General features: G+C 46.0%; 1 protein-coding gene across 1 annotated transcript in view; it reads left to right on the top strand.

Annotated features, from left to right (window-relative positions):
• The window catches only part of cacng2a (calcium channel, voltage-dependent, gamma subunit 2a), a 48825-nt gene that overhangs the window by 14379 nt on the left and 9124 nt on the right, over nucleotides 1-25322 (top strand). Inside the window, exon 2 of the mRNA XM_068725837.1 lies at nucleotides 22077-22160. Within this exon, the coding sequence (XP_068581938.1) occupies nucleotides 22077-22160 (84 nt within the window). The remainder of the gene's footprint in view (nucleotides 1-22076; nucleotides 22161-25322) is intronic.

The following is a 25322-nucleotide window of genomic DNA, read 5'->3' on the forward strand; positions in this document are numbered from 1 at the left end:
TCTCCTTCACTGTACGGACACATTTCATTTCTCTCATTCACTGTACGGACACATTTCATTTCTCTCTTCACTGTACGGACACATTTCATTTCTCTCTTCACTGTACGGACACATCTCATTTCTCTAATCACTGTACGGACACATCTCATTTCTCTCATTCACTGTACGGACACATCTCATTTCTCACTCTACTGTACGGACACATCTCATTTCTCTCATTCACTGTACGGACACATTTCATTTCTCTCATTCACTGTACGGACACATCTCATTTCTCTAATCACTGTACGGACACATCTCATTTCTCTCTTCACTGTACAGACACATCTCATTTCTCATTCACTGTACGGACACATCTCATTTCTCATTCTCTGTACGGACACATTTCATTTCTCTCTTCACTGTACGAACACATCTCATTTCTCTCATTCACTGTACGGACACATCTCATTTCTCACTCTACTGTACGGACACATCTCATTTCTCTCATTCACTGTACGGACACATCTCATTTCTCTCATTCACTGTACGGACACATCTCATTTCTCACTCTACTGTACGGACACATCTCATTTCTCTCATTCACTGTACGGACACATCTCATTTCTCTCCTTCACTGTACGGACACATTTCATTTCTCTCATTCACTGTACGGACACATTTCATTTCTCTCTTCACTGTACGGACACATTTCATTTCTCTCTTCACTGTACGGACACATCTCATTTCTCTAATCACTGTACGGACACATCTCATTTCTCTCTTCACTGTACGGACACATCTCATTTCTCATTCTCTGTACGGACACATCTCATTTCTCTCTTCACTGTAAGGACACATCTCATTTCTCATTCTCTGTACGGACACATCTCATTTCTCATTCTCTGTACGGACACATCTCATTTCTCTCATTCACTGTAAGGACACATTTCATTTCTCTCTTCACTGTACGGACACATCTCATTTCTCTCATTCACTGTAAGGACACATTTCATTTCTCTCTTCACTGTACGGACACATCTCATTTCTCATTCACTGTACGGACACATCTCATTTCTCATTCTCTGTACGGACACATTTCATTTCTCTCTTCACTGTACGAACACATCTCATTTCTCTCATTCACTGTACGGACACATCTCATTTCTCACTCTACTGTACGGACACATCTCATTTCTCTCATTCACTGTACGGACACATCTCATTTCTCTCATTCACTGTACGGACACATCTCATTTCTCATTCACTGTACGGACACATCTCATTTCTCATTCACTGTACGGACACATCTCATTTCTCATTCACTGTACTTAGTCAGAGCTCTCTGAACAGAGGATGTAGGTCACGCTCTTCTCCTCGTCAGCCCGTCAGAAGTGAAGCTCGTAGTACGCAGAGAGACGCTAACCACACACAGGCTTAATTAAAGTGATGACCCAATAGAATGAAGTCCTCCTCTCCTCTCCTCTCCTCTCTCTTTTTATTTATTCATTTTTTTGGAGTTCATGATATTAAATGTCCTCAGCAGCTACGTGAGGATTTAACTGAAGAGAAAGACTCAGGGAAGGATGGAAGAGGAGTGAAGAAAACTGTTCAAGACAACGCTCGTCTAATATGAGAGGGGGGGGGTAATGCAGGGGAGGGGAACACACACACACACACACACACACACAAACACACACCCAGCAGCATTTACATAGATGTAATGAAACAGAGAATCGGATGATGAATAATTGCTTCCATCCATCTAGCCATCTTGCCTGCCCTCCCTTTGCTTTGCCTTCCCCTTAAACTCCCCCCTCCCCCTCTCCCCCCTCCTTCCAGCATGCCGCTGCAGCAGGACAAGAGATGACATGTGGACACTCAGTGAATTACCAATCGCCACCGAGAGATAGAGAGAGAGAGAGAGACAGAGAGAGAGGGAGAGAGAGAGACAGAGAGAGAGGAGAGAGACAGAGAGAGAGAGGGAGAGAGAGACAGAGAGAGAGAGGAGAGAGACAGAGAGAGAGAGGGAGAGAGAGAGAGAGAGGGAGGGAGAGAGACACTGAGGGGAGGTGGTTTGACGCATCCAGACTGCAACCATTGGTTTTTTTTTTCCTACATTAAAGATTAGAAAAAAGAAAGTTCTGCAGAGAAGCACTACACTGAATACTGGATGTATCCCACCCCCCCCCCCAAGTCTCTCCCTCCTCACCCCTTTGCTCCTCTGACCCTCTCTCACGCTACCTCACCCTCTCCTCCCTCTCCTCCCTCTCCTCCCTCTCTCACACACGTTCAGCTCAGGAAGAGAAATCAATAACCACAAATTAATCATCCTGCCTCAGGCAGTCCGGGGGGGGAGGGGGGGCGTTTAGAGAGCTACACAAAAGGTATTAAGAGTTCCTCCAGACGCTAACAATTTAGGGATTTTGGAACCACACACACACACACACACACACACACACACACACACACACACAGACTGTAGCGCTTGTTTCAGTGGAGACCTGTAGTGGTTCTGTGCTTCACGCCTCTAGAACCAAATATCAGACGTCAAACTACAAAGTCTACGTTTATTAAATAATGAACATTATGTGTCTGTGTTCCTTTATTGTAAGGCGCTTTACAAATAAAGTTTATTTTGTATTAAATTTATCATTATTATCATTATTGTCATAAATTATTATTATCATTCTTTCAGTTTTTATTATACTTCTTATTGTGATTATGATTATTATTAGAAGAACTAAAGCTGTGAGCTGGAGGAGCATCAATAAAGTTCACTTATGAATCATAACTCAGCGTTTGTGATTTGACGGAATGTGTGCAGCTTTTAATGCTCATAATCTGTTATATCTTTACGAGCTCATTGTGACACCAGAGAACATTACAAAGTAGAAAGTACGGCGTGATTACTGAGTATTTGGTCCATATGATGCCAACACTGGGGCGGCCCTCCCTTAGTCCTTTAGTCCATTAGTCCACTAGTCCATTAGTCCTTTAGTCCATTAGTCCTTTAGTCCACTAGTCCTTTAGTCCATTAGTCCTCTAGTCCTTTAGTCCACTAGTCCCTTAGTCCACTAGTCCTTTAGTCCCTTAGTCCATTAGTCCACTAGTCCTTTAGTCCACTAGTCCCTTAGTCCACTAGTCCCTTAGTCCACTAGTCCTTTAGTCCCTTAGTCCACTAGTCCTTTAGTCCATTAGTCCTCTAGTCCTTTAGTCCACTAGTCCCTTAGTCCACTAGTCCTTTAGTCCCTTAGTCCATTAGTCCTTTAGTCCTTTAGTCCATTAGTCCCTTAGTCCACTAGTCCTTTAGTCCATTAGTCCTCTAGTCCTTTAGTCCACTAGTCCCTTAGTCCACTAGTCCTTTAGTCCCTTAGTCCACTAGTCCTTTAGTCCATTAGTCCTCTAGTCCTTTAGTCCACTAGTCCCTTAGTCCACTAGTCCTTTAGTCCCTTAGTCCATTAGTCCACTAGTCCTTTAGTCCATTAGTCCTTTAGTCCACTAGTCCCTTAGTCCACTAGTCCTTTAGTCCCTTAGTCCACTACGATCTCTTTAGACCAGAAGTCATGTTTGCTGATCGACATATTTCCAAGACTCTTATGAACATCTCTATTAAACACCAGATTCAAAGCGTGAAGTGACAAAATTTACAGATCTGTGGATAAAATCAGCTGATTGTTTAGTCGACAACATCGAATGAGAGCTAAGAAAGTCTTCAGTCAAAGATCAAAACCATCCAATCCATGAGTCTGATCTTGGTTTGTTTGGGCCAAAACTTCTCAGTCTGTTTCTCATAAGCACTGAGCAGCAAACTTTACAGCAAAAACACGTATTTATCAACAAGAACACACATTCTGCTGTACTTCAGATGTAACGAGGACACGGTGGAGTACTTGTCTCTGGACTCATATGTGAGGACATCTCAGTCAGGTTGTGACCGACAATCAGTGATAGAAGAAGTACTCTGAGCTTTTACTTGAGTAAAAGTAGAAGTACCACAGTGTAGCTTCTTCCAGAGCTTTAAACCACATCTTACGATCTTCCATCAGATGGACCTGGTTCAAGAGTAGTCTTTTGTGAAACTTCTGGTCACATGATAATAAATGGTGGAAGATAATCACCCCGCCTCTGTTTTCTGGAGTTGTGGAATAAACAACAATATTTAGTGTGAAGCGATAAGTGCAGCAAATGGAAATATGATAGTAAAGTACAACCAAGTAAAGAGTGGTCCAGGAATGAGTCAGCATTTTACACTTCCTGTTCCCTCGTCTCAAAGTCAGTGTGTGTTTGAATGTGTTTGTGGTTAGAAGTCTGGAATAAGGTCTGTGGTGATTTTGACGTCGTCACTAAAAACCTGTCTGGTGGATTTAGAAGCTCTGACGCGTCTTAAGAAAGAGTCTAAGCGTCACCACTAGAGCACCGGTCCTCCTTTATGTGGTGGTGAGGGAATGTGGCCGCGGTGTAGTTTGTTTATAACGTTAGCGTTCTACTTCTAGTGATCGCATTTACGCTTCAAAAATCCCCAAAAAGTGGTGTTCATTTGTGAAGATTATTATGTATTCATCCGCCATGTAGCCGTCCTGCTAGCTCCAATCATTCTGCTTTCATTTATATACACGTTGATGTGACGTGGACCAGGGGCCAGTTCTGGTCCAGTGGTTCAGTTTCAGACAACACAGATGAGATTAGAGATGATTTTGGGAGTGAGGTCTTTCTCATGACGCTCAGTCACTATTCATTCACATTTCCCTCTTTGTGATGCATTTGGTATATTGTTTAAAATGACGGTTGACACTTCTCAAACTAAAAGTGGATAACTTTGTATTTTAGTGTCCAGATGTGTTACACTGCGTGACGCCGCGCTGACTTACAGTATTGCTGCTCAGAGAACTTACCGTGATCGTCAGAGATGGGGAAGGTGACTTTGATGGTCTGAGCGTTTTGTTTGTTCTGATTCCTGAACCGGTATCTCTGCTTCTGAACCGGTATCTCTGCTTGTGAACCGATATCTCTGCTTCTGAACCGGTATCTCTGCTTCTGAACCGGTATCTCTGCTTTTGAACCGGTATCTCTGCTTCTGAACCGATATCTCTGCTTCTGAACCGGTATCTCTGCTTCTGAACCGGTATCTCTGCTTGTGAACCGATATCTCTGCTTCTGAACAGGTACCTCTGCTTGTGAACCGGTATCTCTGCTTTTGAACCAATATCTCTGCTTTTGAACCGGTATCTCTGCTTTTGAACCGGTATCTCTGCTTCTGAACAGGTATCTCTGCTTTTGAACCGGTATCTCGGCTTGTGAACCGGTATCTCTGCTTCTGAACCGGTATCTCTGCTTGTGAACCGGTATCTCTGCTTCTGAACCGGTATCTCTGCTTGTGAACCGGTATCTCTGCTTCTGAACTGGTATCTCTACTTCTGAACCGATATCTTTACTTCTGAACCGGTATCTCTGCTTCTGAACCGGTATCTCTGCTTGTGAACCGATATCTCTGCTTCTGAACCGGTATCTCTGCTTGTGAACCGATATCTCTGCTTCTGAACCGATATCTCTGCTTCTGAACTGGTATCTCTGCTTCTGAACCGATATCTCTGCTTCTGAACCGGTATCTCTGCTTCTGAACCGATATCTCTACTTCTGAACCGGTATCTCTGCTTTTGAACCGGTATCTCTGCTTGTGAACCGGTATCTCTGCTTTTGAACCGGTATCTCTGCTTTTGAACCGGTATCTCTACATTTGAACTGGTATCTCTGCTTGTGAACCGGTATCTCTGCTTCTGAACCAGTATCTCTGCTTGTGAACCGGTATCTCTGCTTCTGAACCGGTATCTCTGCTTTTGAACCGGTATCTCTGCTTCTGAACCGGTATCTCTGCTTTTGAACCGGTATCTCTGCTTGTGAACCGGTATCTCTGCTTCTGAACTGATATCTTTACTTCTGAACCGGTATCTCTGCTTGTGAACCGATATCTCTGCTTTTGAACCGGTATCTCTGCTTGTGAACCGGTATCTCTGCTTCTGAACCGGTATCTCTGCTTCTGAACCGGTATCTCTGCTTGTGAACCGATATCTCTGCTTCTGAACCGGTATCTCTGCTTCTGAACCGATATCTCTACTTCTGAACCGGTATCTCTGCTTGTGAACCGGTATCTCTGCTTGTGAACCGGTATCTCTGCTTCTGAACCGGTATCTCTGCTTCTGAACCGGTATCTCTGCTTCGGGTGAAGTCGGCGTTGACGTTGACGACATCAGACCCTTTGGCTCGGGGAGAGAGAGGTTCACCGTCACAAACATCGATTGGCTGTAAACTGAGTAATGTTTCCACTTGAGAGACATCCAATAGTACGCAGGGTGTGTAACGTGGACATGAGATATGGTGTTTACAGTGAAGCAGCATCAGTCACTCTCATATCCTCACTTCACCTTCAGAGGAACTGCTGCTCTGAGTCCGGCTCTCGTTCCTCTCGGTGTGTTTTGTCTTTGAACACTTCTTATCTCTCCTCTATCAGCTGATCAAACTGCCCGGTGCTGCTGAGGGCTGCAGGTTTCAGGAACAAGAGGCTGATGGAATTATTTAAACCTCTGTTCAAATTATGATTTGACAAAAGCGTACGAGGTGCTGAGCAGATTCACGTCTCACGTATAAGATTGGCGTCGTACTGGTTGCCTTATCGTTGTCGACTGTTATGTTGCAGAAGCCATGAAGCATCGAGGAAAGATTATGACGTTGCTCAACTGAACATTTTTGGAAATATATATTTCCTATTTGCATAATAAGAAACTTATTTTTGTAATGCATTTTTTTGCATTTCAAGAAGTTAATTTTAGTTCTTATTTGCATTTTAAGAAATTATAATTAGTTAGGGCCCGAGCACCGACAACGTCGGGCCGCGAGGTCCCTATTGAAACTGTAGGAATTATTTTATTTGTATTTTAAGAAATTATAAAGCTACAGATAGTACAGAAAATAGGATAAAAATATGATGAAATTATAATGTGCGGAACAGAGAGGAAATTTCTGATTACATAAATATAAATGTTTAAAAATAGAAATTATGATTTTTTTCCACACATTGACAGTTAAAACAGTTAGTTAAAAGTGATGAGTTAACAATAGTTACTAATGGACAGTTCATAACCTGCAGTTTAAACTTGATTCAAACCAAATCAGGACCATGACGTTGAGTAGTGGGCTGAGGTCCTGCTGCTCTAACGTACATTTCATATTCTGAGGTTCTTTAAGTCAACGTCTGGTTCGTCTTGTTTGGTCTTTTCATTGAGGACAGGAGAGGACGGTCACTTGGCAGATTTAAGTGTATATAAAGTGGGCTAAACATTTCCACAACTACTAATCTCGCATTAAAAGGAGTTTGTTCCTCATCTGCCTGCTCTCTCTCTCACTCAAAACAACTATCTATCTATCTATCTATCTATCTATCTATCTATCTATCTATCTATCTATCTATCTATCTATCTATCTACTTAGTTAGCCGAGGAGAAGGCCTCTCTCCTCTCTCCTCACACTGTAGTACATCCAGGCAGCGATGGTGGGAGTGATAACAGTGTTTCTACCAGACGCTTTTCAGAGGAGAGAAAAAAAACAGAACCGGAGACGAGAGTGTTGTACAAAAGGAGAGCAGAGCGAGTGTTCAGATGAATATCATATACTGGGAGGAGGAGAGCACAGAGGAACCTCACAGGCTTCCTCATGAGCTCTGCGTCGTGAAACCGGACTGAGAGGACTCACTTAGTAATGTCATGAGAAGAGCACATGAACAAAACCCTTTGGAGGAGCTGAATTATTAAAGCGTATCACTAGATGTTCAGCTGTAACCTTCATATCCAGGATCCTAGAACAGCACTGAAGTAATACTGCAAGCAGTCCGTAAACTCCTAAATGTACTCAAGTAAAAGTACAGTTAACATGAAACTAGACGACCCAAGCAATCCATTGGTACCAACCAGGTTAAAACCTGCATTCTCTCTAGTGTCCATCAGGGGGCGACTCCTCTGGTTGTATAGAAGTCTAGTTTAAAATGACTCTACTTCTCTAGAGTCAAACAGACCATAAAGCAGGGAATGCTTTAGGGGCGGGGCTTGCTGTTCATTGGTTGTGAAAAAAACAACATGGCGATAGGTGTAATCCAAGATGGCGATGTCAAAAATCGCCGAACTGTAGGCTTCAAAACATCAGTCCACAAATATATATATATATATATATATATATATATATATATATATATATATATATATATATATATTCTTTATGTACTGACAATAAGAGGGTTTCTGAGATGTTTCCAGAACACTTTATAAATTATTTTAATTAATTTTATTTCTGATTTATGACTCAAACTACTGAGCTGCATCTCAAACTACTCTTCAGGTTCCCAGCTTTCAGTTGATGTATAACACGTAATCAAATAAAATGATGAAACTGCTTCTCGCCGTGCAAGAGGACTCAACAGGAGGTCAGTTTGATCACCTGGAGTTCTGGTGCTGAGCTCTGACGCTGCAGTAAATGATGGTATCTGAGTGAAGAAGGAAACGCTGCCTCTGAAATCCTTCCTACTGCGTCTGAACTCGTGACTAACAGAGTTGTGTTCCTCCTCCACCCTTTGAGCCCATAAAAGGGCCGAGAGCTCATTCCTGAACTTTAGAAGGTCTTGCATAAGACCGCTGATCACAGCGTTGGGGTTGATCTCTCGAGGAGCTGGCAGCGGGCGACCGGACCTCTCTGGAGGATGTGTAACGGAGCTTTTCTCTGGATGACGGTGACTTATCGCTCCGTGTGTTATCAGCGAGAAACGGATCAGAAAAACATCCGCTGCAAAGAAAGACTGACATATGAACATAAGAGTGAATCATAATCGCTGTGAATGTGGCCAACTGTAAAAAGTATCTCACTCCCCCTCTCAGAGAATATGATTATGACTCTAATATTCAGGACGGGTTGATTCTAAACACGAGAGGTTTTCAGCTGGAGAACTGAAACTCTGACGTCTATCGGCACAATATCAACAGAGAGGATGCAGTGTATCAGGTGAGGGTGCAGTGTATCAGGTGAGGGTGCAGTGTATCCGGCAAGGATGCAGTGTATCAGGTGAGGATGCAGTGTATCAGGTGAGGATGCAGTGTATCAGGTGGTACAGTGTATCAGGTGAGGATGCAGTGTATCAGGTGAGGGTGCAGTGTATCAGGTGAGGGTGCAGTGTATCCGGCAAGGATGCAGTGTATCAGGTGAGGATGCAGTGTATCAGGTGGTACAGTGTATCAGGTGAGGATGCAGTGTATCAGGTGAGGATGCAGTGTATCAGGTGAGGATGCAGTGTATCAGGTGAGGATGCAGTGTATCAGGTGAGGATGCAGTGTATCAGGTGAGGATGCAGTGTATCAGGTGGTACAGTGTATCAGGTGAGGATGCAGTGTATCAGGTGGTACAGTGTATCAGGTGAGGATGCAGTGTATCAGGTGAGGATGCAGTGTATCAGGTGAGGATGCAGTGTATCAGGTGGAACGACTTGGCTCCAGAGGCTCTGTGGGAATACTTTGATACTCTACTGCTGGCAGAGTTCCTGAGTACTACGATACTACAATACATCACTGCTGTGTATTACTACAGTTCAGGGAGTTAGCTGAGAGACAGTGAGAGTGATCAGTTCACATTCTACAAGGTGAACGGACTAAATATTTGTATTAAAGTCAACAAAAATGCCATTTTGTGGTCTAGAAGTTTCTAATTTGTCTGACAAGTTCAAGAATTTTGGTCAAGGAGGAATAGTTCTTTTCAAAGAAGAAGAAAGTGATTTTGATTATAATATATAATATATATATTATATTATATATATTATATATATATATATATATATATATATATATAATATATGTGATGTGGTCAGACTTTGGACCTGGTTTCAAATTGGTAAAGTACCTGGATTCGTTGACATGACAGCTATCTGCAGTGGGTTAAGAAGTACTTGGATACTTTACTACTGCGTAGAGTAGTACTGCATCATTTTATGAAAGTGAATATGTTTTTCATAAATGTAGTAAAAGTCTGAACACGGCATCCCAAGTGGTTCACTGAATTATGTAAGAATAGCATGTGAACACACACACACACACACACACACACACACACACACACACACTCACACACACACATCAAAATAACATTAAATACTCATATCTACTGTAATCATCGTACAATATCTTGTGTGTTTAAAGTTGTAATTGAAGATGAATGGATTACCAAATATCACAACACAACAGTGTACTTTATTCTGTATTTATACCTCCAGAAGTATAGACTACACACCACTACACAGTACAGTATAAAGTACCACATATCTGAGCAGACAGGAGGCCAATCAGATGTCAGTACCGGCCTGCAGACCAGCTCATCTTAAACTCTGAAGACTTTCCAACGTGGATTCAGTCAAACAAACAATCACGACACGATCAGAGTCACGATAGACGTTCACTTACTTAGGATCAGAAGCAGGCAAGGATCAGATCCAAGAGGGCCGTCAAAACCAGCAAACCAGCTCAGTGTGGATCAGGGAGAAGGTCTGGCAGACACAGAGGACACGGGTTCAGAAGTAGTTCACTAGTGAGGGAAGTGGAGAACAGGTGAGTAGGTCATGTGACAGGTGGAAAGTCTGAGGACACCTGGTGGACAGGAAGTGAAGATCAACAGAGGCAGACACACTGAGACTGAAGTACAATATTTACAGAAGACGACAAGTCCTTCACTGGAACTAATGTCCATGACAGACCTGGTCCCTCCTCCATTCACCATGGAAGTACTACTAATACTACTACTAGTACTCTGAGTAAGAAGCATGTTTCTGTGAGTATTCAGGTCCTTTACTTAAGTAAATGTACAAATACCACAGTGTGAAAATACTCTGTAGACGTAAAAGTCCTGAAAATGTTCCTTAAAGGTTTTATCATCAGGACCAATGTAGTGAAAGTATTAAAAGTAGAAACTGTCCCCCGTGACTACTGGAAAAAAAGGACAATATTTCCCACTGTGATGTAGTGAAGTAAAAGTACACGGTGTAGAAAATGCTCCAGTTAAGTACAAGTACCTCGGATACTTAGTTACTTCCCACCACTGCCTGTGTCTTCATCAGACCCGTGACACTAGAGGGACGTCGGGACGCCTGCCGGACTCAGTCTCTGGTGATTGAACCTGTTCAGGTCTGCAGTACTTCTGTGGTATACCATAGAAGTACTATAGTACTGCGAGTGTTGGGTGATGATGTACAAACACTACGACACACAGAACAAAGGACACAGATAAAACGTGTTCAAGTGGTTTTCATGCCAGAGTGAGATGAAGAGAAGAGAAGAGTAGGCGGCTGGACGAACACACGGCATATTTAGATAGAGAGAGTGTGTGTGTGTGTGTGTGTGTGTGTGTGTGTGTGTGTGTGTGGCTGAGAGCAGCGTTGAAGTGCATTTAACAGGCTGGGGGGGAAGGCGATCAGGACCCCCACAGACCTGTAACCAGGAGAGTGAGTCAGACCTGTTATCAGTCCTGATCATTCAGTGAAGAGATTACACAACAGAGCGTTATGATGATGTCATCGTTATAATAGAACGATGCTGCAGTCCTGCTGCTTCCTTTATTGAAGTCATTGAAGTCCTTTACATTCAGCTTTGATTTCACTACTTTGTGTGTTTGCGTCTGTAGATTTCTCCTGAAGTTACCGTGAGATAACGCCTCATTTGCATATTTAAACGTTACATTTTCAGAAAACGAGTAATTCAAAAGATGACGGTCTTAATGTGACGACGTGAGCCGGTAGACTGTTTGACCACATTACCCAGCATGCTCTCTGACTCTCAGCGTCTCGTTCTCTCTTCATTCACTTTAGATTTTAATTGACGCCTCAGTGAAGACGTGGACACTCGAGGACACTTTGACAGAGAGCATGAACTTAAAGACGCTAGTCTTCTGTTAGTCTTCAGGGGACAGCGGAACAAAGTTCAGCTCAGTTTAGTTTAGTTCAGCTCAGTTCAGCTCAGTTCAGCTCAGCTCAGTTCAGCTCAGTTCAGTTCAGTTCAGTTTAGTTTAGTTTAGTTCAGTTAAGTTAAGTTAAGTTAAGTTAAGTTAAGTTAAGTTTAGTTCAGTTCAGTTCAGTTCAGTTTAGTTTAGTTTAGTTTAGTTCAGTTCAGTTTAGTTTAGTTTAGTTCAGTTCAGTTCAGTTCAGTTCAGTTCAGTTTAGTTCAGTTTAGTTCAGTTTAGTTTAGTTTAGTTTAGTTCAGTTAAGTTTAGTTCAGTTCAGTTCAGTTCAGTTTAGTTTAGTTCAGTTTAGTTCAGTTCAGTTCAGTTCAGTTCAGTTCAGTTCAGTTTAGTTCAGTTTAGTTCAGTTTAGTTTAGTTTAGTTCAGTTTAGTTCAGTTTAGTTTAGTTTAGTTCAGTTTAGTTTAGTTCAGTTTAGTTTAGTTCAGTTTAGTTTAGTTTAAATCAGTTTACTGAGGCGACAGGAAAGACGTTTTCATCAGAACTTGCTTTGGAACAAGTTTGAATCTTATTGCTCAAAATGTGAACCTTTGCAGATTTACACAACTTATATTTTTGGTTGATACTTTTTATGACAAAGTAAAAAAAAGAAAAAGAGTAAAAGTTTAAACTGAAAGCTAAGCTTGTAACTCAGTTTAACGTTTGGAAACAAACAAACAAGAAACACCACATATAACAACAATAACTGTAATCCTGTATGAATAACTCAATCCAGCTCCAAAGTACAATTTACCTGAAATTTGAGAACAATCTGAAACGATAAGTTGATACGTTGATTAATTGGTTAATTGATTCATTGATTAGTCGATCAGAGGAATCTTATTTGTCTAATTGTTTAAAACAGTTTTGAAGTAAAGATTACCCCAACAAGTATTTCCTTTGTTTGATGTAAATCCAACATATTTAGGGACGTTGGTCTCATTAAAGACCGAGCGATGAGTCTCTTGGTTGATCATGTTTCATTAGTTTACGGTTGTTAACGTTGTGGTTCGTTTAAAGCCTCATCCGTATGAACCAGCTCTGTTTCAGACGTCACCTGGAGGATCATTACGCTACATGAAGATCAGCACAGATTAATAACTCAGGTTCCTCTCTCGCTCCTCTCTGCTGTGTTCAGCTCCTCCATCACTCCTGCTCACAGAAGTCGTTATGATGCGGTGGAACAGCTGCATCGACTGCCTTTGATTTGTGATCTTTTATAGTCGCCGCTAAAAGCATCCCCCTTCAGGTCTGTCCTCAAGTGTTCCCGCCGTTATTAATGGCGTTTGGGAATCCAGTTGATTTAAATAAGAGTGCTGCACGCTTCATCGGATCGATGTGCAGCTGTTTTAACGGGGATATTTATGACGCCCAGGAAGCGTCCCGCCGTGCTCACTGTGCAGATATCACGAGCTCACTTCCAGGGAACGTGATGTAAATCATAAGGAGGAGGCCGGCAGCGGAGGTCACATCATTTAGGGTTCCATCACGGAGAACGAGCATCAGCTGCACCTTCATCACCAGCGGAGCAGAGAGGCGATGCAGCTCAGCACTGCGGCCCGTTTGTTAGGCTGAGCTGAATGGAGTGTGATGCTGCCCGGGTTGTAGAGATAAACCTGAGGTGAGGTTTAACGGACGCGTTGCTCTCCGGAGCACACGAGAACGGGGCACTACATCACCCTTGTTCCTAAGCAACGCTAAGCTAGCCAGCAGCTAGCCGATTAGCGTCAGCTAAGCTACGTATAAACGATAAAAACGCTATAAACAGGCAAAGACATCAGGCCTCGTTCATTGAGACGTTACGGTCGGACTCATGACTCAAGAACACCGTTCGTATGAATCACAATAATGATGACGTTAGCTGTTAGCGAGTTAATGTTTAGCTAGGTGTTAGCAAGCTACTGCAGTTCATTGGTTGCGAAAAAAAACCCATCATGGCGATGGACATATTCCAAAACGTTGATGGCAAAATGTCAGACCTTAAACCGGCCGTCCACTAACCAACGGACGACGTCACGATGACTGCGTCCGTCCGACCCGTCCGACCCGTCTGACCCGTCTGACCCAGTCCTAAAGGTGTTCGTTTGTGAATGGAACCCTTCGATTGAGCCTTTAGTTCAGAGTCGGCCTGAACTTGAAATTCACCGACGACCTTCTGGGAGTTTTTGCTCGCATGCTGCATCCTGAACCGTGTCGCGTTTACTTATTCATAACGTCATAGTCGCGTCCTCCTGTGCTCTCGCTGCAGCAGGACGCGTAACGAAGACCTACGACACTACAGACGAGGAGGTGTGTGAACCTCTTGAGTTCTAGTGTAGATCTCACATCTGGATCACTAGACTCTATACCGGAGGTCAACATGAGCACAAACCTCCCCAATATGTTGCATGTAGAGCTGAAACAATGAGTCTATTAGAAGAAAGAAGAAAGAAGGGATGAATGAGTCGGTCTGAACAACAGAAAAGCATTAAGAGTACACACACACACACACACACACACACAGACACACACACACACACACACACAGACACACACACACACACACACACAAACACACAGACACACACACACACACACAGACACACACACACACACACAAACACACACACACACAAACACACACACACACACACACACACACGTATGTAAGCAGACAGCAGACAGAACAGAGTGACATCGTTGTAACAGTCAAAATGTTCCTTAAATAATCCATTTGTCTCAATATATTCTGATTGTATTGATAAATGACTATGAATGTGTTATTGTAACCCATGAATACTGTAAACTCAAATGAAACCTTTCAGTCCATTAGATGAGCTGTTTTAATTCTCATTATAATTTGTGATTTTGGTGAGTCAGTGTGGACGAATTCAAACTTCCTCGTTTCCATTCGGACGCTGACTCTTCACAGTTTTACACCGACAGGAAGCATCGCGGTGTTCCTGAACGTTTTGATGCAGAGAGGCGGAGCTCTGCTGGTGTTAACCAGCTCTCCTCCGGTCCGTCGTCTTTCTTTTCACCGAGTCGCTCGATCTTCTTAAACTGGTCGTCGATTCCTCTTTGACTCATTTTACAAACGTGCATTGTTCTGCTGACTGTGCCTGAATGTGGTTTCTCGGTGGATTTTGGTCAGACGGTGAATCAGATTTGAGTGAGCTCTCACGCAGCTGATTCTAAATGAGGTCCTTCATGTTTCCAAAGACCGGATCACAGATAGACGTAGACCAGTTTCCTGCAATCGGCGTAGGTGAGGTGTTGTTTGCTTGGCCGGCGTTCTGGGAATGCCTCTCTCACCGGATGCTGCCGCTGCTGCCGAGGAACTCTTCTGAGGAACCGGTCGGCTCTGGTCTGACCAGAAGGCGGTGACGCACTCGGCTGTGACGCCGCTGACTCACTGGTTCCTGGATCTGTGAAATCCCATCCCGCCCTCCATCCACGGTTCCCGCTTCGCTCGGTGACCTCACGTGTCCCGGCGTGACGTTTATACATCATCATAATCATTATTATTATTATTATTATTATTGTCTCAGCCGGGAGGATCATGAGATCCTTTGAGTGCGTGAGTGTGCAGCTCTGTGTCTGTCCACTCTGATCTCACTCTGCTGCAGTAAACTAGTTTAACATCTTTGTGTGCATTCACACCGCATGCTCAAGGACCTCCACCACCTTTTATCACCCGTGTTATTCTGCCATTGACTGCCTGCTGACTCGTCACTGATGGCTGCTGTTAACGTTGAGGTTAACGGAGAACATCCGTCCACCTCCTCTGTATGTGAACTATGTCGCTCTGCAACCACGGCGCCCGACTTCCTGCTTTGTCAGTTAAACACACAGCTTCAATAAATGAAGCAGCGAGAAGACGCAGGTCGTATGTTCTGAATATTACTTCTTGAAACAAACTCCGTTGCATCACTTTTCTAAAACGCATGTCGGCCGCCGGCCCCTGGAGACCTGGAGCTTGTCTTTAGTTGGGTCTCCTGAGCGGTTCAGGGTCAGGGACTGTCCCGGAGAGAGGAGGGAGCTGCAGGGAACAATGCTCATGAAGCGTCTTCACCGTGTGAAGACAGGAGGCTGTAAATAGAGAGATCTGAGGAGAGGAGTGGAGAAACATGACGGAGGGGTTTCTAGCCTCCCTGCGGGTTTGCTGCTCCTGTGGCGGTGGATCAGGGGCAATCTCTGCCTCCCGTTCTGCTCCTCCTCCGTCAGCACATCATCTCAGGAGCAAACAGACCCGCAGACCTCTCAGACGGACGTCACGGCTTTCAGGGGCAGAAAGGAGCCGAGCCGCGGAGGTCAAACGACTGTCTAACGTCTGTCAGTCATCCTCCAACGAGCCGGAGCCCGACGGCACCTCGCTGCCTCCGTCAGTCTGCCTCCGTCAGTCTGGCTCCGCTGTGGTACGGACCAACTTCTCCACAGACTAGAATCTTTATTTACAAAGCTGCTAATATTGCGTCGTCTCTTTGCAGCATTAAAGAAGAAGTGCTCTCCGGTAGCTGTCACATGTATACATTTATTAATTCATTATTATTATATTATATTATTATTATATATCTAAATGCCTCTCCGGTTCTCATGACTGATGCTGCACTCGGGGGCGTAAACATAAATACATAAAGGATGTCCGATCAAACCAGCTGACCTCACTCTTCAAGGAAACCAGAACTTCAGGGGTTTTGTTCCAGAGGCGACAATAAACCGATCCAAACATCTTTGACCTTAATAAACACCGTCTGATGACACGTCTGTAGTACAGCGGGACTAAGACTAGACTAGACTAGAACTAGACTAGACTAGACTAGAACTAGACTAGACTAGAACTAGACTAGACTAGAACTAGACTAAACTAGACTAGAACTAGACTAGAACTAGACTAAACTAGACTAGACTAGACTAGAACTAGACTAGAACTGAAAAGAAAAGTTTTATGGATGAGAACCAAAACCTAATTCCTATACGTCTCTTTGTAGTCATTGTGTGTCTTTGTAGTCATTGTGTGTCTTTGTAGTCATCGTGTCTCTTTGTAGTCATTGTGTCTCTTTGTAGTCATCGTGTCTCTTTGTAGTCATTGTGTCTCTTTGTAGTCATTGTGTCTCTTTGTAGTCATCGTGTCTCTTTGTAGTCATTGTGTGTCTCTTTGTAGTCATTGTGTCTCTTTGTAGTCATCGTGTCTCTTTGTAGTCATTGTGTCTCTTTGTAGTCATTGTGTCTCTTTGTAGTCATCGTGTCTCTTTGTAGTCATTGTGTGTCTCTTTGTAGTCATTGTGTGTCTTCGTAGTCATTGTGTGTCTTTGTAGTCATTGTGTCTCTTTGTAGTCATTGTGTGTCTCTTTGCAGCTGTTGTGTTGGTCTCTTTGTAGTCATTGTGTGTCTCTTTGTAGTCATTGTGTGTCTCTTTGCAGCTGTTGTGTTGGTCTCTTTGTAGTTATTGTGTGTCTCTTTGCAGCTGTTGTGTTGGTCTCTTTGTAGTCATTGTGTGTCTTCGTAGTCATTGTGTGTCTTTGTAGTCATTGTGTCTCTTTGTAGTCATTGTGTGTCTCTTTGCAGCTGTTGTGTTGGTCTCTTTGTAGTCATTGTGTGTCTCTTTGTAGTCATTGTGTGTCTCTTTGCAGCTGTTGTGTTGGTCTCTTTGTAGTCATTGTGTGTCTCTTTGCAGCTGTTGTGTTGGTCTCTTTGTAGTCATTGTGTGTCTCTTTGTAGTCATTGTGTGTCTCTTTGCAGCTGTTGTGTTGGTCTCTTTGTAGTCTTTAGTTTCTCTGTATAGTTGTTCGATGGTTCTTCGTGGTCAGTTTATGTCTCTAGTTGGTTCATGTCTCTTTGAGTGAAGACCAGGAGGACCACCTGGTCTGTGCCGGTAGACCCGTTCAGTATCCGTCCATCAGAACACCGGACGCTTCTCATCCTCACGGAGTAGACGGGACGTTATAGGACAAGATGACGATGGACCGTGATGCTGATGATGTGACGATGTTTCACCTCGTAGCTTTAATCCTGTTCATCACGTCACTTAACCTGTCGCTTCACCGCATCACACAACACTGACATGAAGAAAGCATGTTTTCAGAGGCGGAGAAGCTACATCTGTGTGTGTGTGTGTGTGTGTGTGTGTGTGTGTGTGTGTGTGTGTGTGTGTGTGTGTGTGTGTGTGGGTGTGTGGTGGGAGAGGGCCTCCCTGCCCTAGCGGGGTCATTACCAAGATGAATACAGTGATTATGAAGATGAATAAGGCCATTAGGGCTCCTGTCACTGCTGCTAGGGCGGGGGGGATGTCAGCGTGTAACATGCGTGAACCCATTACCTCTTCAACCACGTGCACACACCTGTACGTGCACACACCTGTACGTGCACACACCTGTACGTGCACACATGAGAGTCCTGCAACGCCCTTTGTGTTCATTTGTGCCGCTAAACGACCCGTGTGTGTCGTGTCTCTCTCTCCATCGGCTGCTCGGTGCTCTAATCCCACGTGTGTGTTTGACCCACACACACACACACACACACACACACACACACACACACACACACACGCTAGCTCGCAGGCTGCCGTGCCGGTACTGTAGCAGCAGCTGACTGATGCTGCATGCTGTGTGTGTGTGTGTGTGTCCAGGGGTTAAAGACACCTCATGTGATCCTCTCACATCCCAGATAGCTATATCCATGGCAACCGGTCCTGATGTCCACATGGCAACGGCTGCCGTAGGGACGGAGGACGGAGAACGGAGGAGGAGGAGGAGGAGGTTGTGGGCGAGGGGAGAGGGGAGAGAGGAGAGGGTTTCTGGATGCTGACGCACTCGGCCTGGAAAGTTTTTGAGAATGCCGCCCACTGACGAATCAGAAGTGGGCTTGAATCTCTCTCTCTCTCTCCCTCTCTCTCTCTCTCTTTTCAAACAGCACCTCCTACTCAGTGAAGAGTCCTCCTGATCCCCCTGCATCACCCCTCACTCCATCCTCCCCTTCCCATCATGCACCTCCTCCGTGTTTGTGTCTCATCAAACCTTTGTCTCTGTCTGCAGCGCCGTGGCAGCTGTGATCACGTTGGATTGCTGTGTGTGTGTGTGTGTGTGTGTGTGTGTGTGTGTGTGTGTGTGTGTGTGTGTGTATGTGTGGGCAGGCCTCATCATGTCTCTCTCCTCGGGCGTCCAGGAGGGATCCGTCCGGTTCTGTTCCACCGTGCACACACACACACACACACACACACACACACACACACACACACGCACATGATGACGGTTGTTATTCACGTTCTCATCCCGACGCTTTGTGACGCCCTTCATCGTCTAACACCGACGCTTAAGTCCGACTTTAGCATCTGTATGAGACGGCTTTCAAGTAACTACAACGTAGATCCATCAGCTTCCTTATTAGAATCATCTGCTCTGGAATAAAGAGATAAAGAGCAACATGTGGGGGGGGGGGCTCAAACAAACAACCAGGAGGCCAGCGTCCGGTCCAACCTTGTTGATTCAGGTCGAGTGTCCTCAGAGGACATGAACACAAGATGTGTAGCGTAGCTGGAAGCTATGAGGTAACCTGAGCACACAGAAGGGTACGAAAAGGGAAGAGAATGAAAGAGTGGAGGAGAGAGAGAGAGCGTCAGGTGGTCAGGTTTGGAGACGCTGTATGTTGAGGTGTGTGAGGTTATCATGTAGCCTCTGCTCAGAGTTTAATGAAGGTAAACTGGAGGCTGCAGTTCATCAACGTCTGCTTCTGTCCTCCTCTAATGAGTCGAGGTGTTTCCGAGGTCGTCTGTTCTCAGCACACCCTGTAAGACCCGACTCCCACCATCAACACTTTTCTTTGCGTTATCTCGTGAGCATTAACCGACTTTACACCAATTTTACCACGTAGACGGGCAACGCAAATTTCAAGATCAGGGAAATACCAAACCGAGAGAGCAGAGCGCTGCTCTCACACAAGTCACTTGCAGAAAGCTTCAGCGTAACACTTCCATGACCTCATTTAAGAAGGTGTGAGTCCAGGTGGGAGAAACCGTCCGCAGGCCAGACACGTCCCACTCAGAGGACGACGGCCAGAGAGAAGACGAGGGTTTCCTTCATGTTGCTGTCTAGTGACCAGGAGCCAGAAGAAACACCTCCTTTAACCGTGGAAGGCTTCCACACTAAGCAGAGCTCAGCCTCAGTCCAATAAAGAGCGCCGTCACCGGCCCAGGAACAGCTTCTCCTCGTGGTTGTGGGTTCGCCGCTGACCGGATAAACCCTGAGTCCCCCAGGAGCAGACCCAGAGCCTCGCTGTGGTGGCAACCATAAATCTCCCCCCGCGCCTCCTCTTCTGGAAACAGCTCATTCGGAGCTCGTTGGGTTGAAGAGGATCTCGCTGGTGTTTCCAGCAACAGCCTGGAGGAGTCGCTGCAGGAGGTGGAGGTGTTACACCTCCAGCGTGCTCACATCGGATCACACCGGATCACTACGGCTAGCTGCCGAGCATCTCCAAAGCTCCGGAGGATTACTGTGAGCTTCATGCCGCCGCGCTAGTTAACAGAGATCACCTTCCAGCTGATCGGAGGAGCTCTCTAGTCTCCTTCAGCTTCGTGGCATATATATATATATCGAAGCATCGAGTTCAAAACAGTGCAGGACCGTTAAACTCTGGCTCAGCAGTTACTGAGGCCTAAAACTGACGTATTCCACCTCCCACTCCATCTCCTCTCCGTCCTTCAGAACCTCTCTGTTCCCTTCCTATATTTATCCTCCTCTTTCTTGCTGTTGTCATCCTAACAACCACAGAACCTGTTGATGCAAATAGTAACGTGGTTTTGATTATTGGAGCTAAAGACTAAAGACGTAGAGTGGACACACAGACAGACATGGTTCATTAAGTGTAAGCTGTAATAACTGATACGTTGGATTTTGTTGAATGTTGCCTTGTGCTCATTAAAACACATCCCGCTGGTTGCTACTCCAAGAACTGCGTCTCTTCATTTTCGCTACAACGTAAATGGCGCCCAACGTGGGGCGCCATTTAAGTCGTATTAAGGATTAGTGGGTTTTTCGTGCAGAGGTTCCCACAATCATCACCAAAGAAAAGCTGTACGGATGTTTAACCGCCTGCTTTTATGTGCTTATTACATTTATGCATTAAAGAGTGGAAAGGTGTAATATGTAGGATTTCCCTTAAAACAATGTATAGACTCATAATAAGTAATCCTTCACATATGACCCACTAGAACAGTGTCTGTATATGTATGTGTATATATGTATATATGCAGCCTCCATTGTGTATTTCTTAATCATTACTTTGTGGTGTTCAGGGTGTTTCTGGACGTCAGCTGATGTGCAGCGCTAACGTAAGCATGCGTCCAAGAGGAAGTACCAAAATAAAAGCAATAACAGTGAAACAAAAAGGAGACGAAGCTCGTGAGTGAGCTTCACCGCCGTGTGTGATGCTGCAGGTGATACACTGCTGGGCAACTACAGACAGGGTCTCTCTCTGCTGCATGTGGGTCATTCCCCCCCGCTGTGTCCATCATGCATCTCTGCCAAAACCTCCTCAGCAACACCTGCTCTCCTCATGAGGGGGCCGCTGGAGGCAGAGGAGATGAGGAAGTTAATGAAAACGCTAATCTGGTCCAATCGAACGCCCGGGCATCTGCCTTCCACTCTGCAGCAGCAGGTCGCGGTAATGGCCGCCTTATGGGCGCCTCCCCCGCCACGCCACCTCCGGTGACCTCATCAGTGCCAAAACTCTGCAAGTAGAGGAGAGCGGATGGGAGGAGGTGGGAGGGGCGAGGGAACGCCGGGAACGCCGCCTCCTGGACGGACGGAGAAGCTGAATGAACGAGCTTTAAGGGACGAGGTTTCCCAAAGCGCGGCAGCTGGAGCGGCTCCAGGTCGCACCGGCTGCACCGCGCTTGTTTACAAGCCGCCACCTGCTGCCGGCGAGGCCCTGGTGCTCAGAGGATCAGAGCAGCATCTTCTGGTCTGGTTTAAGGGCCTCTGTGAACTGGTCTGACACCGTACAGGAACTTGCAAGCGTTTTTTGTGAGATACTAAAAAAAGGTAGAAGTTGGTGTCATGTTGGTGTTTGTTGTGTGAACTTCACTGAACTCTTTCTCCCCCCCCCCCACAGGAAACTTCAAAGGGATGTGTAAACAGATAGACCACTTCCCTGAGGAGACGGACTACGAAGCGGACCCGTCTGAGTACTTCTTACGTGAGTCTCCCTCTTTTCACACATTTAAATCATGTTAGATGTTTGACCACGAGGTTAACACACAGGAGCCCCCCGCGTCAGACCGGAGCCAGTACCGGCTCTAGGCCCGTGTGTCACTGGGGGCCCGGCTGAGTCCTGCCGAGCGGCTCGTCTTTGGAGAGCGTCGCTGCGTCGTTGTTCCCACAGACGCGTGTAACACAGCAGCAGTCTGTGAGAGTAGTGGGATTACTCTCATTACATTCGACAGGTTGTGGGGTCGTGTTGCTCGCTGTCTCACTCACAGTGTGATGGTGGGTTCATGTGGATCTGGTCTGTGTTCAGTGGAGAAACGCATGTTATGACATGAGGCTCTGGATTCACCTGTTCACTCACTGAACAGTCAGACTCTGTTTTTATGAAACCATCAACATCCATGAAGCAGAAACAGACAAAACCTGCTGCCTACATTACCCACAATGCAACTCAACTGCCGACCGCTCAGCCAGAGATTCAGGTGCGCTATGCTAGTAGCAGCTAATAGTAGCCACAAGATGAGCGGCTGCAGAGGTCTCACTTCTGTCTGAATCCACAACAACAGATTCATTTCTTCTTCGTTTAAACTTGTAGTCCTCAAAGAACGCTGACTCCAGTGACATCACTTGAGTCAAACAGCTGGAGACACTAGAGGACTTATAGACTGTTTCACGTACATTAATACATTAATACATTAATACATTAATACACCTGTAATCAGACGTACGTCTTTCCATAAGCAATACGTAATGTGAAGTAGATTTATTTGGTATATTTGATAAAAAGCCACGTTAAGGTTAGTCCCTGCTGACCCCTGAAGTGGTACCTCCTCTTCCTCCTCCTCCTTCTTCTCCCTCCTCCTCCCTCCTCATCCTCCTCCCTCCTCCCTCCTCGCCTCATCAGCCCTCAGCGGTTTAAACTAGAAGTCAGAAAGTGTCTTCGTGTCCATCATCAGGGACAGTAGTTGAGGCCTCTCAGTGCGTGACGGTGCAGAGATTAAGTCCATGCAGCCAGTCAGGCAGTTTGACTGAATGCTGTGTCCATATGTCCAGAGAGGACGGTCATGATAACAGCTCCGCTAGTGATTCGGACGACGTCGGAGTCCTTTGCGAGGGCAGATCTGTCTCCGTAAAGAGGCGTCTCTCAGGTCGGGGACGACGGGGACGACGGGGACGACGGGGTCGCGGGTCGGAGGCCTCGCTCGGACCCCTCGGACCGCTGGTGCTCGTCTGCGTTAACCTCTTCCCTGGCTGTGATTGGAGGAGAAGGCCGCAGTGCTCCCAGTGGCTTGCCAATTAGGACACTCACATCCATAAATATTTCAGCCTCCTTCTTATATAGGTCACTCCTCTCTCTCCATCGCTGTCTCTCACTCCGCCTCCCTTCACCCTCTCACACACGATGCTTCACGTCAGGAGCTGAGCAGCTCCTGTTGAGACCTGAGACCTGGAGGTTCAGTAGTGAGACCTGGAGGTTCAGACAGTGAGACCTGGAGGTTCAGTAGTGAGACCTGGAGGTTCATTAGTGAGACCTGGAGGTTCAGATAGTGAGACCTGGAGGTTCAGACAGTGAGACCTGGAGGTTCAGTAGTGAGACCTGGAGGTTCAGATAATGAGACCTGGAGGTTCAGACAGTGAGACCTGGAGGTTCAGTAGTGAGACCTGCAGGTTCAGAGCGTGAGACCTGGAGGTTCAGACAGTGAGACCTGGAGGTTCAGTAGTGAGACCTGGAGGTTCAGTAGTGAGACCTGGAGGTTCAGCTAGTGAGACCTGGAGGTTCAGACAGTGAGACCTGGAGGTTCAGTAGTGAGACCTGGTGGTTCAGTAGTGAGACCTGCAGGTTCAGAGCGTGAGACCTGGAGGTTCAGTAGTGAGACCTGGAGGTTCATTAGTGAGACCTGGAGGTTCAGATAGTGAGACCTGGAGGTTCAGACAGTGAGACCTGGAGGTTCAGTAGTGAGACCTGGAGGTTCAGATAGTGAGACCTGGAGGTTCAGTAGTGAGACCTACAGGTTCAGTAGTGAGACCTGGAGGTTCAGTAGTGAGACTTGGAGGTTCAGTAGTGAGACCTACAGGTTCAGTAGTGAGACTTGGAGGTTCAGTAGTGAGACCTGGAGGTTCAGTAGTGAGACTTGGAGGTTCAGTAGTGAGACCTGGAGGTTCAGTAGTGAGACTTGGAGGTTCAGTAGTGAGACCTGGAGGTTCAGTAGTGAGACTTGGAGGTTCAGTAGTGAGACCTACAGGTGCAGTAGTGAGACTTGGAGGTTCAGTAGTGAGACCTGGAGGTTCAGTAGTGAGACCTGGAGGTTCAGTAGTGAGACCTGGAGGTTCAGGTGATGCACTGATCTGTTCTATCCATTTCCATTTCACGGACACACGTCTGGTGTTTCCATAATGTGGAGATCCACGGCGCCGCTGGACGGTCAAAGAGAAGCTGCCTCTGCTCTCACAGGAGGGGGGGGGGGGGGCAGAGGGAGGAGGAGGAGAAGGAGGAGCAGGAGCAGGAGGAGGGAGATATTTGGCGCTGTGGCTTCTGAGCAGAAATCTGACTGCGTTCTGCATCAAACTCTCTCTGATCCGCCGTCACACACACATCAGCAGCTCCTGTGTCTCCCGGTAGAGGAAGGCTTATATAAGCCAGCTGACTCCACTACGGCGCCACTGGGTTTTTAGATCACGCCGTGTCGGAGCTCCCATCATGCACTGCTCTACTGGGCGCTGAGCAGCTGAGAGAAAGACGGGAAGAAGACGCCCAATATGCAAACTGAAAGACATCAATCCAGAGTGATGAAGATAAACGTGAAGCAGCAGGTTCACCGGTGCTCCTGATGAAGAGAACGGACTCACTGAACGAAGAGAACCCACGTTACTGTGTGTCATTCAGTCTCAACTAACGTCTGGTGAACCGGCCCGGTGTGTTTCTGGTGCCTGTGGTGTTTGCATGCGCTGGTCTGAGAGTATTCTCTGACATTGGTGACAGAAGGACAGGCCTGTGTCGCCCCGAGGCCTCGCGGCAGACTGGACGCCGGCCCGGATCAAATCGACGGGTCTGGAGCGGGACACGCAGGGGCCGGTGGGGCCGAGCGGCACCGCCGCAGAGCCCCCGCTGCCGGGGAGCGCGTCACATGACCCGAGATGAGCTCAGACGGGG

This window comes from Cebidichthys violaceus, unplaced genomic scaffold (genome assembly GCF_023349555.1).
Source record: "Cebidichthys violaceus isolate CVI_PGR_0920_01 unplaced genomic scaffold, fCebVio1.0.p SCAF_36, whole genome shotgun sequence".
Taxonomy (NCBI): Eukaryota; Metazoa; Chordata; class Actinopteri; order Perciformes; family Stichaeidae; genus Cebidichthys; species Cebidichthys violaceus.